The 17,777-nt window shown below is 38.7% G+C and overlaps 1 protein-coding gene across 12 annotated transcripts in view; it reads right to left on the bottom strand.

The window, feature by feature from the left end:
* The window catches only part of PIK3CB (phosphatidylinositol-4,5-bisphosphate 3-kinase catalytic subunit beta), a 186,493-nt gene that overhangs the window by 10,329 nt on the left and 158,387 nt on the right, over window positions 1-17,777 (bottom strand). For all 12 annotated transcript variants that reach the window (XM_031009530.3, XM_055383439.2, XM_055383443.2 and 9 more), the window contains 2 exons: window positions 17,584-17,662; window positions 670-837 (listed from right to left, as the gene is read on the bottom strand). In XM_031009530.3, coding sequence (XP_030865390.1) covers window positions 670-837; window positions 17,584-17,662 — 247 coding nt within the window. The remainder of the gene's footprint in view (window positions 1-669; window positions 838-17,583; window positions 17,663-17,777) is intronic.

The following is a 17,777-nucleotide window of genomic DNA, read 5'->3' on the forward strand; positions in this document are numbered from 1 at the left end:
TGTTAGTTTTGACCAAAGACTGACTACAATTTCATGTTTAAGAGTTAAGCACTGCAGTTTCAAACATTTAAGTCACTGATTTCAATTAGAAGTAAGTAATAGAGATTCCCTGGAGACAAGGCCTTAAGATTAAAATTTGGAAACTGATTTGCATATTACAAGTTCTCGATAAAATGTGTCCGACTCTGAAGTCTTTAGCCAAAAATACTTGCAGACCATTTCCCCCTCACACTGTGAAGTTCTTTTATTTCCTATATATTAGTGCTTTTCTAACACCATAGCCATAATTCCAAGCATTGCATTTTTTAGTTTGGAGAAATCACAATCTACAAACTCATTAAAAACTCACTTAAGTTCATATATTCACATAATTAGAGAAGCTGATGCACTTGAACAAAGGCTTCAATAAGTTATCTTTAAATACTTAAATTCATAGATTGTAACTTTACTGCAGGGCTCCAAAATTTGATTTAGATAAAGTAGAATTCAACGTTCACCATTTACAAGACTTTACGAAGGGCTATGTGTCATTTTGTTCTAACAAGAAATGAAGCAATAGATAAAAAACACTAATATTTCCTCTAACACACTGCTGACTTCTATTGGGAGCATATACTATTTGTCTGGCTGTTTGTACAGAAAAATGATAATTAAACAGAATAAACTAACCCAGAATTGTATTCTTTAAGCCAGTTCAGAAGGGCATCTTTGTTGAAGGCTGCTGCAGCAGCCACATTGCTACTGTTCAGCTGAATGTCAGCAATTGTTTCAGAGGTGCTCACAACTTCAATGAGGCCAGAGCGATCTCCTGTTGCTAAACAGCCATAAGGCAACATCCTGGAAGGAAAAAAATGGGCATAGAGTCATATTTTCCTTAAAATGAAACATTAATTTGGTAAGATTTTCCCTTTACTTTTTAAAAAAAGTTTTATTATTATTGATATACTTGCCATTACTATATTATTGTCATATGGAAAAACAGAAGTTCCACCAAAGGAGTAAATCTCTTGGCCAACAGAAGGAGTAATTTACAAGGATTCCAATGTGCCAATTACATATAAAATTTTTTGTCTAATTATTCTGGTGAAACATTCTATTTGCTTGTGTAGGTGGACAGAAGTACATTGGATCAAAGTCTTTCACTCTTACTCTACATTTTGGGGAAATAAACTACTCTTTATGGAATACCCAGTAAGTGCCATGTGCCAGACTAGCCACTACACATATTATCTTGGTTAAGGGAAACTCCATCCTTCTGGTGGCACCATCTCAGTTCATTACAGCCCTCTACTTGCCAGCCTCCAGCCATCCTCTCACCTCAGCCTCCTGAGTAGCTGGGACTACAGGCATGTGCCACCACGCCGGGCTAATTTTTAAAAACTTTTTTTGACACAGGGTTTGGCCATGTTACCCAGGCTGCTCTTGAACTCCTGGGTTCAAATGATCCTCTCACCCCAGCCTCCCAAAGTGCTGGGATTACAGGCGTGAGCCACCACATCAGAGCAGCAAAAGCAATACGACATCAATGGGTTTTCATGCTGACTTCTCATTTCTTGAGTTGAGATTTTACCTCCCCAATTGGATTGCAAACTCCTTGGAGACAGCAACTTTAACTGAAAAGAGGTGACTGGGTATTTACAAAGGACTAGTCATCTGTCAGAAAGATAAGAATTGATATTCTAACTAGACCAATACATTCTGAAAAATAGATTATCAATTAAATGTTTTGCTCAATTAATAGGTGGCAGTTTGCTTTGATTTGCACTTATTTGATGCCTAGTAAAGATAATTATTCTCAGATCTCTTTTGGCCATTTTTTTTTAAGAGTCAGTGTGTCTCTTTATTGCCCAGGCTGAGTACAGTGACACGATCATAGCTCACCATAGCGTCAAATCCCTGGGCTCAAGGCAATCCTCCCTCCTTTGGCTCCAGAGTAGCTGGGACTACAGGTGAGTGCCACTACGCCTGCCTAGTTTTTTTATTTTTTTGTTTTTTGTAGAGATGAGGTCTTGCTTTGTTGCTAAAGCTTGTAACTCCTGGCTTCAAGTGATCCTACTGCCTTGGCCTCCTAAAGTGTTGGGATTACAGGCATGAACCATTGCACCTGGATCTTTTAAGCATTCTAAGATTTCTTTTGTGACTTAGCTATTTACATTACTTGCCTATTTATTAGGGCTTTAGACATTTTCTTCAGTAACTTATATGAGCTCTTTGTATATTAATATTACCTTTTTCTCATTTTGGTTGCAAATATTTTCTCTAATTTCTATTATAATAAGAACACCAAAATGGAATGAGATATCTTGAAAGGTTCAAATAAAGATCAGGTAGCTACAGAAAATACAATGGATGGAATTCATGCACTCAGTAAATACTCGGGTACAGCTAACCAAGCATTGTGTTAGATCCTGGTGATACAGAAATAAGCAACAAACAAACAAACAAGAAAACCAGAGCAGCAGTCCCTACACTCACTGAGCAAATGTACAATGTGCATGTGTGATCTCTGTATAAGGAAGAAGTGCCAGGAGAACATGGCAGGAGTCAAAAAAGACTTCCTGGCCGGGTGCGGTGGCTCACACCTGTAATCCCAGCACTTTGGGAGACGAACGTGGGCGGATCACGAGGTCAGGAGATTACGACCAGGTCAGGAGATCTGGCCAACATGGTGAAACCCTGTCTCTACTAAAAATACAAAAATTAGCTGGACGTGGTGGTGTGCTCCTATAGTCCCAGCTACTTGGGGGGCTGAGGCAGGAGAATCGCTTGAACCCAGGAGGTGGAGGTTGCAGTAAGCCAAGATTGTGCCACTGCACTCCAGCCTGGCGACAGAGCGAGACTCTGTCTCAAAAAAAAAAAAAAAAAGACTTCCATGTGGAGGAATGACAGCAGGGCTAGAGGAGAGCACAAGGGGGAGCACAACAGAAAGATGAGGACGACACAGTAAGTGGTGAAAAGAACATGCAGGTCCCTGTTGGCCATGTAAGGACTTCTGTCATACTCCTAAAAGCACTGAGAAAGCTTCCGAAGGACTTTATGAGCGACAAAGAGAGGCTGTGTGTGTGTTGTGGGGAGGAGGGAGTATATGAGTGTGTTAGCGTGTATCACAATCAGATAGTTTCTAAAATTAAACAGTTTCTAAAACTCCTTCAAAAAAATTGAATTATTTTATGCTTTTTTATTTATTTTTATTTTATTTATTTATTTTTTGAGACAGAGTCTCGCTCTGTCACCCAGGCTGGAGTGCAGTGGCGCAATCTCGGCTCACTGCAAGCTCCACCTCCCGGGTTCACATCATTATCCTGCCTCAGCCTCCCGAGTAGCTGGGACTACAGTAGGCGCCTGCCACCATGTCTGGCTAATTTTTTTTTTTGTATTTTTAGTAGAGACGGGGTATGCTTTTTTAAAAGCACTTTTCATCCGGGCACGGTGGCTCATGCCTGTAATCCCAGCACTTTGGGTGGCCGAGGCAGGTGGATCACCTGAGATCAGGGGTTCGAGACCAGCCTGGCCAACAAGCTGAAACCCTGTGTCTACTAAAAATACAAAAAATTAGCCAGGCATGGTGGCAGGCGCCTGTAATCCCAGCTACTTGGGAGGCTGAGGCAGGAGAATTGCTTGAACCCAGGAGGCGGAGGTTACAGCGAGCTGAGATTGCACCATTGCACTCCAGCCTGGGCAACAAGAGCAAAACTCCATCTCAGAAAAAAAAAAATAATAAAAGCACTTTTCTAGTTCTAGCAAAATGAGGTTGGGGGCAGAACTGTCAAAATACAAAATAAGAGAATGAAGCATTCTCCTAATGCATCATTAATGTTTTTAATGAGACCCCTTATTCTTATCATGACATAACACATGTAAAGCAAACACTGACAGGTTAAAGTGCACTTTCTCACTTTCCTGCATCTCCTCTCACTCCAGTTGCAGCCAAGGTAGGCAGAAGTCCAATAACTTCCTTTTCAAAAGCAGGCAACGATGAAAGCTTTCAGTGCCTTGAGGGTAGAATGTTCACAATGAGAAGGAAAAAACATCCTTCTCAGAGAGTTTGACAGAAGTCAAGCTGGGGACAAACTCTTGGAGTCCTAATCATCTCACCTAGGTACCCTCTGCACTCAACTTCTACACTTCTTACAAAGGCCAAGACTACAATTTCAGTAATGTTTACCCTCCTTTCTCAGACTCTCTGACTGAAGTAGCAATCTGTTACCTTTCACACTAAATCAAACATTTAAAAATGAAATAAATTCTACAACACGGGGATGGCAGTTCCATATCCTTACTCTAAACAGGTATATAGCAAGTTATCTGGCTTTAAAAATTTGTTTTACAACTTGTATATATTCATGGGGTAGAAGTGCAATTTTGCTACATTGATATATTGCACTGTGGTGAAGTCAGGGCCTTCAGTGCATCCATCACTGTAGCAATACACATTGTACTCACCAAGCAACCTGCCATCAACCACCCATGCCATCCCTCTAAGTCCCCACTACCCATCAACCCACACCCCGCTTCTATGTGTATATATTATTTAGCTTCTACTTATGAGTGATATTATGTGGTATTTATCTTTCTTATCTCTGATTCTGACTCTGACACAATGACCAAAGTCTGAGTAGTACCTTAGCCCATGGCTTCCAAAGGAGAAAAGTTTAAATCTTTTACCTAATGCTTGCATTATTTCCACCTTCTTTCTCCAACCCTCTGAGATGCTGACACCACTATCATTAAATAACTTTTGTATAGGTCTCTTAAAAGGGAAGTAGGCCAGGTGCGGTGGCTCACACCTGTAATCCTAGCACTTTGGGAGGCCAAGGTGGGCGGACTGCTTGAGTCAAGGAGTTTAAGACCAGCCTGGGCAACATGGTGAAACTTTGTCTCTACAAAAAGTAAAAAAATTAGCGAGGTGTGATGACAGGTGCCTGTGGCAGCTACTCAGGAGGCTGAGATGGAAGATCACCTGAGCCCAAGGAGTTGAGGTTGCCATGAACCATGATTGTGCTACTGCACTCCAGCTGGGGTGATACAGTGAGACCCTGTCTCAAAAAAAAAAAAAAGGGGGGGGGGGATGTAAAATGTAAACTCCATTAGTGTAATTCAGATATGAAGTCTTAATGGAGGCAACTATCAAAAAATTGATTTCACATGTATTTGTTGGGGTAGAGTGGGGGTGTGCAGAGGACTGGCAAATCTACCCACGGCCAGATAGGTTTACATGTAGCCAGCCTAAAAGATTTGCTTATTACTTCTTCACCAAAGGAGGTCAGGGAGTCCTAACACATCAGTGTCTTACAAATGATCTAAGCTGACATGAAAGATATCAAAAGAGTATTTTGGAACATCATAGAAAAATGAAAACGAGCAATATGCATTTTCATTTATGCAAACATGGCACTGTTACAAGTACTAAAACAGTAATGTACAGAAGGTACCTCAAGATTTGGGATTGACCTTAAAAGAGTGTGTGCTACGTGACCCACTTTAACCTAAACAGCTGGCCGAAAGAAAAAACAAACAAAATAGAAACATTGGAGCACATATATTTATAGAAACAGTAAAAAAGGTTTGGTGAGAAAAAGGTATCAGTTTGGAAATGAACTTAAAAAAAAATTGAAGTCCTTCATTTTTTAAAAACATGGGGTCAAAGTACAAAAAGTCAGCAAAGATCTCACTGGACAGACAAGTTCCTTTTTCTTCACACAATGCTTCCCATCAGCTAGACACTAGGTTTATTTCCAGCACTCCCACATGTGGGTGCCTCCCATTGTCTGAGGTCACAATGAACTTCATTTGATGCTAAATGTGCTTTACATTTAGATAAATAAAATCAAAACTAAGAGAGAATAACTTGGTTGGGGTTTTCAATTAGGCTGATGGAACTAAGAATGCCAGGAAACAGTCTTTAGCTTAGCTTTTCATAACTAAATGAAGCTCATGATATGGCCTGAATCTACTAATTAGCAAAGGAGACCACTGTGTAGCTTCTGTGCTAACCTTGGAAAGAACAAATGAGTTACTAAACTTCAGCTTAAAGTTTCCCTCCTTTTTTGTGGGATCAGTCAAGTAAAAACATATTCCTGGGGGTTTACTTTATATACGATGAGTTGGTAAACTCTTCCCAGAATGAGCCAGATAATAAATATTTTAGGCACTACAGACTAAACACTCAACTCTGCAGTTGCAGCACAAAAGCAGCCATACATAATATGTAACCAAGTGGCTGTGTGCCAATAAAATTTCATTTACAAAAAACAGGTAGCCCAGTTCCAACTGGGTTTATGGTCCTCAAGCAGACAGTTTATTCTAATGACCTATTCCTCTTATCTATGCAGTATACCTTATGAGTGTTTGAAAAACTAGCTACCTATTCAAAGCTACTAATTCTATTTTTACACAGCTGCATTGGAAATTCCTCCTAATTTAAAAGAAAAAAATCTGTCACCTGTAGTAGCCACAGTGTCCTTTTTAGATGAATTATGATCTCTTTTCCTTATTCTAAGCACAGCTACAATCCCAAATTGCTCTTTCTACCTTTACACTACTGGAAAGTGTAACTTGGAAAAACCTAAAAATAAAAAATTATTTCTTTTTTTAAAAAAAAGGAAATTTAGGTATTTTAGGCACCATTATACTCTGATAAACAAAGAGTAGTACTAGACATGTCTTACCACATTATTTTCTCACTTAGCCAGACTGGTAAAATAATAAACAGACATTAATTTAGAGTCTGACAGTCCTGGATTTGAATTTAGCTCTGCCATTTAATATTTCTGTAACCTTTGTTTAAAATTTCCAGCATTTTAATTTTTAATGTGTTAAAAAGAAATAACATAGCCCCATAGAGTTGTAAGCCTATATGATATCACTTACGAGAAGAACTTAATACAATGCCTGGTTCAGTCAATAAACAGCAAGGGTTGCAAGTTTTAAAAATATATATACACATATGTTTCATAATCAACAGACTATAACTGAAACTTAAGAAATTAATCAGGAGATATTATAATCTTGCAGGAACAAAGTCGATCACAAGTCTAACCGTTTCCAGCAACCTTGTAGACTAAGGTTGTTGCAGATACTAAATCACATTAAAAAAATGATGAAGTCCAAAGGTTTTATAAATAGGTGTGGTTAAAAAAGAAAGAAAAAAAGACCTCTAGGTTCCAAAAATAGAGATTTCTCACAGCAGTGGCTCAGGAAGTTAGACTTGGCTGACATTTCAATGCCCACCAAAAACAGTCACGGACTTAGGCCCACGAGGTAGGATCTGGACCCGACAAAGAACTGTTAGGAATAACACTCAAAATCCTAAGGAAACTGAACACTTGAACAAAGGATTCTTAGCAAAGCAATTTTACTTCTGCGTAGAGGGGTGCCTCCTTGGCCAGTTGCCATGAGAGCACACCTGAACAAAGGGGCACGACAGCCTTTATTCCTGACGCAAGTCCTGCCTCTGCATTCTTTCCCCATTGGCTGGGGTTGGGTCGTACAATCTAAACTAATCCTGGTTGTCTAAACATCTGAATTTTTTTAGATAGGGTGGGCACATGAAGAAAAAGTGGAGAGAAAGGGGAAGGGGTGTCTGTAATGAGCTAGAAAGTTAGTCCTCTTTCTAGATAAGGAAAGGAATGTGAGCTGGTACTGATAACGCTTGGTACTGTGGTGTGCCTGGAGATCTAACAAAGGCAAAAAGGAAAAAAAAGGAGAAAAAGGAGAAAAAAAGTGGGGGGGAGGTTTCTATAAATTAACGAATAAAAGATTGATCAGATTATTTGAAGAGGAACCTCATCATATCCCACACTACACAAAGCTGAGGTCTGGGAGGACTGGAACTCGAAATATCTGTTCATTGATCAGATGATGTGGCATGAAAGTTTCCCATCTACCCCAGAAACTGGGTGGGCAAGAAAAAAAAAAGTTTCATGTAAGTGCAAAACTTCAAGCCTTCCCACACTCTCTTATGAGATCTAAATATAAACTATCTATGAGGTGTGATGGTCTGAAGGCAGGGAGTTAACATAAAAACTGGCTGATTGTGTGTACAGGCCTTTGGCAACAGCTCAAACAAAATACAAACTCATTTTTAGAGATCCATTCACAACCCGGGGAGCAAAGGACCTTTACAGAAAACATAATATCCATCAATAATGAATTCAAAACTGAGTATTATTAACTATATAAGGAAATGAATAAAGTCATGCAGATAAATGAAAAAGTAATATCCCAAGAACTAAAAAAGAACAATCTGAAAGAGACTTTAGGCTGGGCGTGGTGGCTCACGCCTGTAATCCCAGCACTTTGACCTGGGAGATGGAGCCAGGCGGATCACCTGAGGTCAACAGTTCGAGACCAGCCTGGCCAACATGGTGAAACCCTGCCTCTACTAAAAATACAAAAATTAGCCGGGCGTGGTGGCGGGTTCCTGTAATCCCAGCTACTGGGGAGGCTGAGGCAGGAGAATCGCTTGAACCTGGGAGGTGGAGACTGCAGTTAGCCAAGATCGTGCCACTGCACTCCAGCCTGGGTGACAGAGTGAGACTCCGTTGAAAAAAAAAAAAAGGGAGAGGAAGAGATGAAAAAGAATAGAAAGTCTAAGCAGAAAAAAAATACAATACAGGAGAGTAAACATTGTTGCAGAGATAATTAATGAACTGGAAAAGAATAGAAAATTACTAAGAAAGTCACATAAAGATATGAAAAGACTCAGCCTGGTCTCAACGCCAGAGCACACAGAGACTTGAGTAAAACTGTTATAAGATATGAAAAGATAGAAAATATGGAAGGTTAAGAGACATAAAGGAGAGAACAGGAAAGTTTAACATAAATTTACTAGAGCTGCAGAAAAAGACAATGAGAGTGGGAGAACTGCAATACTGAAGGAAATGTTCAAAGTTTTTAGAAACTAAAAGATGTGACTTCTTTGAAAAGGCACAATGAAAATGGTGATAAAAAAAGAAATAAAAGAAATACACACGCACAGATTGTACTGCAGACACTAAAGGCAAAGAGAAACTTTTTGATGCACTAAGGTGTAAAAAAGACACTACTTACAAAGAACCAATAACTAGACTGAGAACAGACTTTTTGAAAACCGAGACTAGAAGACAAATGAATAATATCCTCAAGGCTTCTGAGGAAAGCAGTCAATTTGGATTTCAAACTTCTATAGCCAAATGATATCAAACTCTGAATATCTACTTCTCCATAAAAGCAACAAGAATACTGACAAAAATTGTTGAAATCAACTATTTTAGAGTTCTGAAAATAAAACAAAGGCTTGCAGCAATCCAATAAGTGTTTATTTAAAACACACACACACACGTACACACACACATACACACACACACACCCCAACTTGAATCTGTTTTGTTTTACCATGGCCTAGTCCCAACCCCCTTCCCAGTTATGTGGTAGCCTTGACAACAAATAGCCCACAATCATGGTGAATGCATGTCTGACAGCCACTAGAGGAAAGAAAAATGAAGTTGGAGCTCCTTCAAAGCCTGATTCCCACAGAACTGTCATTCTTTGGCCTCTCTGGTAGTTTCCAGGAAGATCCCACTTACAATACTATGTTTATTTGACCTGACTCAGACCTCACCTAGCATGAACTGCCTTTTTCCTGGGGAGTTTCTCAAAAATACTCAGAGGCATTTGTTTAACATTGTAGCTGTCTTGGGGGTAAACAACAGTTGGGGGAACCAACAAGCTAACTGAAAGCTTAAAAGGAAAAGGTAGGTAATTACATGTCCATATGGTGCATTGAAAAGCTCCAAAATTACTGGTAGGAATCTAGAAGGCCGTGTGCATGGATACTATTGCGGATTCCCAGGTCTGTGTACATGCAAAGGAAAGAGCTTACAAAGCCCTGGCTCTCAACTATGGCTAACTTTGAGGCTTTGTGAAAGCAGAAAGTTAGGGCTAAGGCACAGTTCTGAACCACCAGGCTGACTGTTGAAGGCATGACCCAACATGTGCATAAAGTGCCTCAGCAGACTGGAAGAGGGGTGGATTCCAGGCATTTAAGAAAATCAGGTCAACCATTAGCTGACCAATAAACTAAGTAAAGACATCAGTGACCACACAAGACAAAAAATATAAACTTTACATAATTAGTTCAAAAAAGTCACTAAAATAAACAAACAGCCACAACAACAAATCCTGAAGGGAAAAGGAATCTGAGTTTCAGAGTTGTAAAATTATTTAAAGTTAACAGTTTTTGGCAAAAAGTATGTGACATACAAAGAAACAAAAAAGCATGGCACACATACAGGAAAAATGCATTCAATGAAACCGTCCTTCAGGAAACTCAAATTTTCAACTTATTACACAAAGATTTAAAAATCTCTATTTTAAACATGTTCAAAGAACTAAAGAAAACCATGTTTAAAGAACTATAAGGTTGCGGGCGGTGGCTCACACCTGTAATCCCAGCACTTTGGGAGGCCGAGGCAGGTGGATCACCTGAGGTCAGGAGTTCAAGACCAGCCTGGCCAACAAGATGAAACCCTGTCTCTACTAAAAGTACAAAAATTAGCCGGGAGTTGTAGTGGCCGTTTGTCATTGTCCCAGCTACTTGGGAGGCTGAGGTGGAGAATCGTTTGAACCTGGGAGGTGGAGGTGTCAGTGAGCCGAGACCGCGCCACTGCACTCCAGCCTGGGCGACAGAGCAAGACCCTATCTCAAAACAAAACAAAACAAAACAAAACAAAACAAAACAACTGTGAGAATGATGTATCAACAAAGGAAGACTATCAATAGATAGAAATTATTTAAATGAATCAAACAGAAATTCCAGAGTTGAAAAGGGCAATAACTGAAATTTTAAAATTCACCAGGTAGACACAACAGCAGATATGAGCATAATAAAAAATTGGCAAACTTGAGGATATGTCAATTATCCAATCAGAGAAACAAAAGAAAAAATAATGAAGAGAAAAGAACAGAGCCTTAGAGACCTGTAGAACACCATCAAGCATAGCAATAAATGCATAATGGCGTTTAAGGAGATGAGAGAGAGAGGCAGAAAAAAATATGAAAAAATTATGGCTGGAAACTCCCCAAATTTTATGAAAAACAATAATATATATGTCCAGGATGCTCAATTAATTCAAAGTAGAATAAACTCTAATAGAAGTAGGCATATTATAATCGAACTGTCAAGAGCCAAAAATAAAGAGAATCTTGAAAGGAACAAGAGAGATGTGACTCATCACCTACAAGGATCTTAAATAAGATTAACAGCTGATTTCTCATGAGAAACCAGGGAAGCCAGAAGAAAGTGGGATGACATATTAGACATGCTGAAAGAAAACCCATCAAGTAGCAAAATTCTTATTCAGAAACAAAGGAAAAATTAACACAATCCCAGATAAATGAAAAGAGAGAAAGAACAAAGGTTGGAGGATTCATTCTTCCTGGTTTCAAAACTTATTATTAATTTACAGTAATCAAAACTATACATAGGGACAGACATATAGAATTGAACTTAGAGTTCAGGAAAAAACCTTCACATGTACAATCAATTAATTTTTGACATAGATGCCAAGATAATTCAATGAAGAAAGAATAATCTTTTCAACAAATGGTGCTGAGACAACTATACATCTAAATGGAAAAGAATAAAGTTGGATTCCTACCACACAATTTAAAAATTAAAGTGAACAAACAACCAGAAAAACATATTTGCAAATAATTTATCTAAGAAGGGTCTAGTATATAAAATATATAAAGAATTCTTATAACTTAACAATAAAAAGACAAATAACCCAATTTACAAATGAGCAGAGGATCTAAATGGACATTTCACCAAAAAAGGTATAGAAATAACCAACAAGCACATGAAAAGCTGCTCAACAACATTAGTCATTGGGAAAATGCAAATTAAATCCACAATGAGATAACACCTCAAACCTACTAGGGTGGCTATAATAAAAAAAGATGGACAATAAAAGTGTTGGTGAGAATGAAGAGAAATTGGAACCTTCGTACATTGCTGGTTGGAATGTAAAATGATGCAGCTGTGTGGGAAACAGTTTGATAGTTTCTCAAAAAGTTGAACATAAAGTTAACATCAGTTCCAGTAATTTTAATCCTAGGTATTTACCAAAAGAATTTAAAACACAGATTGACTCAAAAGTTGTACACAAATGTTTATAGCATTAACTGTGTACATTTATCTATGTATAGTTTTATAGCAGTTATTGTAATAGCAAAATAGTGAAACCAACCAAAATATTCATTAACTGATGTATGGATAAATAAAATGTGGCACATCCTTGCAAAAGAATATTGTTTGACAATGAAATGAAATACTGGTTACTGTTAAAACATGAATACACTTTGAAGCCATTACGCTTAGAGAAAGAAGCCAGCGACAAAGGCCCCATATTGTGTTTCCATTTATATAAAATGTCCAAAAAAGGTACATCTATAGACCATTAATTAGTGGTTGTCTAGAATTGGAGTGGTTTCAGGGAGGGGGTTGGGGGTAACAGCTAAGGAGTGCAGGGTTTTTGAAGGGTTGATAAAAATGTTGTAAAATTAATTGTGGTGATGGTTGCACAACTCAGAAAATGCATATAACCACTGAAATGTACACTCTAAACCAGTGAATTGTGATATGACAATTATACTGTATCCCAATAATAATAAACAAAAACTCCATACCCAGCTAAACTATTATGCAAGATTTTTTTTTTTTTTTTTTTGAGATGGAGTTTCGCCCTTGTTGCCCAGGCTGGAGTGTGCAATGGTGCCATCTCCGCTCACTGCAACCTCCCCTTCCTGGGTTCAAGAGATTCTCCTGCCTCAGCCTCCCGAGTAGCTGGGATTACAGGGATGTGCCACCATGCCTCACTAATTTTGTATTTTTAGTAGAGACGGGGTATCACCATGTTTGTCAGGCTGGTCTTGAACTACTGATCTCAGGTGATCCACCCGCCTTGGCCTCTCAAAGTGCTGGGTTACAGGCGTGAGCCACCGTGCCCAGCCTTACTCAAGATTGAGGGTAACATAAATTCATTTTCAGACAAAACCCGGAGTGAGGGAGTATGGTACAAAAAGCAATGGTGAATAAAGAAATATTTAAAATTGTATACAAGAAATTCTAGTAAAAATTCACTGTAACGAATAATATAAGGAGTTGTTAAATATTAGTTAAAATATAAGTGGTAGAATTTATCCTAAAGTACCTATAATGATCAAGAAGAGGGCTAAGTTATGGATTAATTTTGGAATTTGTTAAATCTGGCTGGGCGCGGTGGCTCATGCCTGTAATCCCAATACTTTGGGAGGCCGAGGCGGGCAGATCACCTGAAGTTGGGAGTTCAAGACCAGCCTGACCAACATGGAGAAACCCCGTCTTACTAAAAATACAAAATTAGCCAGGCATGGTGGCACATTCCTATAATCCCAGCTACTCGGGAGGCTGAGGCAGGAGAATCACTTGAACCCGGGAGGCAGAGGTTGCAGTGAGCCGAGATCGTGCCATTGCACTCTGGCCTGGGCAACAAGAGGGAAACTCCCGTCTCAAAAAAAAAAAATTTTGTTAAATCAAATATGCAGTTTAAAAACTTAAGAATATTCCCTAAAATAAGTAATATAGTATATAACGATTCTATATAAGAGCTGGGTATGGTGGCACATGTCTGTAATCCCAGATACTTGGAAGACTGAGGTGGGAGGATCGCTTGAGGGCAGGAGTTTGAGACCAGAGAGAGCAACATAGTGAGACTCTGTCTCTCAAAAAAAATTTTAAATCCCAAAGTGCCTGGGATTACAGGCATGGTGGCATGTGCCTGTAGTCCTAGCTACTCAAGAAGCTGAGGTGAGAGGATTGCTGGTACCCAGGAGTTTGTGACTGTAGTGAGCTATGATTGTGCTACCCAGGAGTTTGTGGCTGCAGTGAGCTAGGATTGTGTTACCAAGGAGTTTGTGGCAGCAGTGAGCTATGATCATGCCAGTGCACTCAAGCCTGGGTAACAGTGAGACTCTATCTCTAAAAAAAATTTTTTTACTAAGTAAGAATTTTAAAAGTATTTTACTGAAAGGGTAAATGAAAATTTAAAACCCCTATCAATCCAATAAAAGGAAATAAATGAGAAAAAGGACAAAAACAAGGATGTAAATATAAAACATACAATAAGATAGTAGAAATAAATAAGTATATAGTAATCACAATAAACAATTAAAATTTCCTAATAAAATACATTCATATTGGAGTAAATCCATCCTCACAAAAAAATTCAACTATATGCTATTTACAGGAGACAAATATAATATAAAATGAAATAAAAGTTAAAAATAAAAGATACAAAGGTAAATACTAACCAAAATAAGCTGGTATACAAATGTCAATTTTGGACAAAACAGACTAAAACAAAATTACTAGGGATTAAGAGGCATATTTCTTAATGATAAAGGAGGGCACAGAGGCTAAAAGAAATCAAACCTTGTATAGATTTACAAATATAAGATCAACGCTTGAGGCCAGTAGTTCGAGACCAGCCTGGCCAACATGGCGAAACCTCGTTTCTACTAAAAATACAAAAATTAACCAAGCCTGGTGACCCGTGCCTGTAATCCCAGCTACTCGGGAGGCTGAGGTATGAGAATTGCTTGAACCTAGGAGGCAGAGATCGCAGTGAGCTGAGATCCTGCCACTGCACTCCAGCCTGGGTGACAGAGTAAGACTCTGACTCAAAAAACAAACAAACAAAAAAAGAAAAAACAAATATAAGATCAAGATAAACAAAAACTGACAAGATTTCAGGCAGGCAATGACAAATGTCAATTATAATAGGAGGTTGTAACATACCTACGAAGTGACAAATCAAAACTGAAGTTTAATGAGAATATAGATCTGCACATATACTTGATACAATAACAACACAATAAAATTAGAAATCATAAAGAGAACAAAAAAGTATGCCTTTGGAAATTAAATTTTATTTATTTATTTATCTATTTATTTACTGAGATAGGGTCTTGCTCTGTTGCCCAGGATAGTCTTGAACTCCCGGGCTCAAGCGATCCTCTCACCTTGGCCTTCCAAAATATTAGGATTACAAGCAAGAGCCACTGTATCCAGCTGTAATTTTAAATAGTTCAGGAGTCAATAAGATAAAAATAGAAATTATGAAATATTTAGAATTTATATACTGTTTGATATATTATGAAAGTACATAAATATTTCCATTTTAAAAGTTAAGAGTTCTTTTTTGTTTTCTTTTTTGAGATTAGGGTCTCACTTTGTCACACAAGCTGAAGTGCAGTAGCGTGATCTTGGCTAACTGCAGCCTTGACCTCCTGGGCTCAAGAAATCCTCCCTCCTCAGCTCCCAAGTAGCTGGGACTATAGGCACATGCCAACATCCCTGGCTTATTATTATTATTATTATTATTATTGTAGAGACAGGGTTTCACCATGTTGCCCAGGCTGGTCTCAAACTCCTGAGCGAAAGTGATCCGCCTTGGCTTCCCAAAGTGCTGGGATTACAGGCGTAAGCCACTGCACCCAGCCAAGAGTTCATTTTAAAAAATGAGAACAGAATAAACACAAAAGTAAAAAAAAATAAAGAAGTAATAACTGATAAAGTAGGAAACAAAAAAATCAACAAAATTAGAAGCCCAGCTGAAACCATACTAATAAGGAAGCAAATCTCTAATAATAACTGACAATAACTGCATATAAAAAGAAGAAAAGACCGGGGGTGGCGACTCACCCCTGTAATTCCAGCACTTTGGGAGCCCAAGGCAGGCAGATCACAAGGTCAGGAGTTTGAGACCAGCCTGACAAACATGGCGAAACCCCATCTCTACTAAAAATACAAAAATTAGCCGGGCGTGGTGGCGGGTGCCTGTAATCCCGGCTACTCGCGAGGCTGAGGCAGGAGAATCGCTTGAACTCAGGAGGCGGAGGCTGCAGTGAGCCGAGATCGCACCACTGCAGTCCAGCCTGGGTGACAGAGCAAGACTGTCTCAAAAAAAAAAAGAGGAAGAAGAAAAATATTAGACACAGCACAGATTTTAAAATTACAAGAGAATGTTATAAAAAATATGTGGTAATAAATTTGAAAACATTGATGAACTGGACTATATCTGTGTATAAATCTCTGTCTACAATTCCAATTTTAAGGTAAATTGTGGAAATACTGGATATAAAGAGTATAAATAAACTTCATACATTAAGGTTTATATTAATTTATAATAGTATATAAAAATACCTGTGTTTTTGTTGCTTCAATAGCACCCTAGACTGGATTATCATTTAAGAAAATCTCTGTTAGGATATCCAGTTGTTCTTTTTTTTTTTTAATTTTTTGAGACAAAGTTTCACTCTTGTTGCCCTGACTGGAATGCAGTGGCACGATCTCGCTCACCGCAACCTCCGCCTCTCAGGTTCAAGTAATTCTCCTGCCTCAGCCTCCAGAGTAGCTGGGATTACAGGCTCCTGCCACCACACCCTGCTAATTTTTTGTATTTTTAGTAGAGCTGGGTTTCACCATGTTTGCCAGGCTGGTCGTGAACTCCTGACCTCAGGCAATCCACCTGCCTCGGCCTCCCAAAGGGCTAGGATTACAGGAGTGAGCCACCGTGCACGGCCCAATTGTTCTTATAATCTGTACTTCTTAATTGGAACTGACAATTTTCATATTAGTTTTTTTTTTTTTTTTTTTTTGAGACAGAGTCTCACTTTGTCATCCAGGCTGGAGTGTAGTGGTGCAATCTCTGCTCCCTGCAACCTCCACTTCCCGGGTTTAAGCGATTCTCATGCCTCAGCCACCAGAGTAGCTGGGAGTACGGGCATGTGCTCCACGCCTGGCTAACTTTTGTATTTTTAGAAGAGACAGGGTTTCACCATGTGGGCCAGGCTGGTCTCAAACTCCTGACCTCAAGTGATCTGCCCACTTTGGTCTCCCAAAGTGCTGGGATTACAGGTGTGTGCCAACATGCCTATTAGTTTGTTTTTATACTTTTTATAAAATGCCTTTTCACATCTTTTCCTTATGTTCACTTCTATGGGCTCTTTAAATATTTACCCCTTGTTCTGTTCATTGTGAATACAATTCCCAGTCTGAGGCTTGATTTTATGTTTCCTTTTTTCTGTCATGACACCACAAACCTCTTCTGCTCACTATCTACCCCTATTGATGGTGGCAAGCTAAAAACCTGAGAATGCACCTAAACATTTTCCTCTCTTTTCCCTTGGTAGGTAGAGAAATCAATGTCCCTGGACTAAGTATAAAAAGGCACAGGACTTTCTCTGGCCTTGTCATTGCCATGACCCACAGTACATCTTTCAACACCATAGGTTGGAATGTAATTCTGGCTGTCTGTCCAAGCCTTATTAAAGTTCAAACCTATTCCTTCTTTCTGGAATTTCAGTCACATGTGTAGTTTTAAACTGAAAAAGTTTAGGCAAGACAACATATTTGAAAGTACATTGTAAAGTGCTATATAAATATTATTATGAACAACAACTAAAAATAAGAACAAGAGGGAAGGAATTAACAAGAAATTCTAGATATTTTTGCTGTGGGAAGACATTAGACTGAAAAAAAAAAAAAAGACTAGATCTCACCGAAGATCCAAACCAGCTTCTTTCCAGAGTAAATCCATCAAGCGCAACATTTGGAGTGTCAACATATCCTGTCGTAAATCTAAGGGAAAACAAACTGCTTCATTACAAGTGCTTTTCCTTTTATGCCCTGTAACTCATTAATTCAAGACTAACTCAGAATTAACTAAAAACATTAACAAACGCTGTGCTAATAT

The sequence above is a fragment of the Gorilla gorilla genome, chromosome 2 (assembly GCF_029281585.2).
Source record: "Gorilla gorilla gorilla isolate KB3781 chromosome 2, NHGRI_mGorGor1-v2.1_pri, whole genome shotgun sequence".
NCBI classification, from domain to species: domain Eukaryota; kingdom Metazoa; phylum Chordata; class Mammalia; order Primates; family Hominidae; genus Gorilla; species Gorilla gorilla.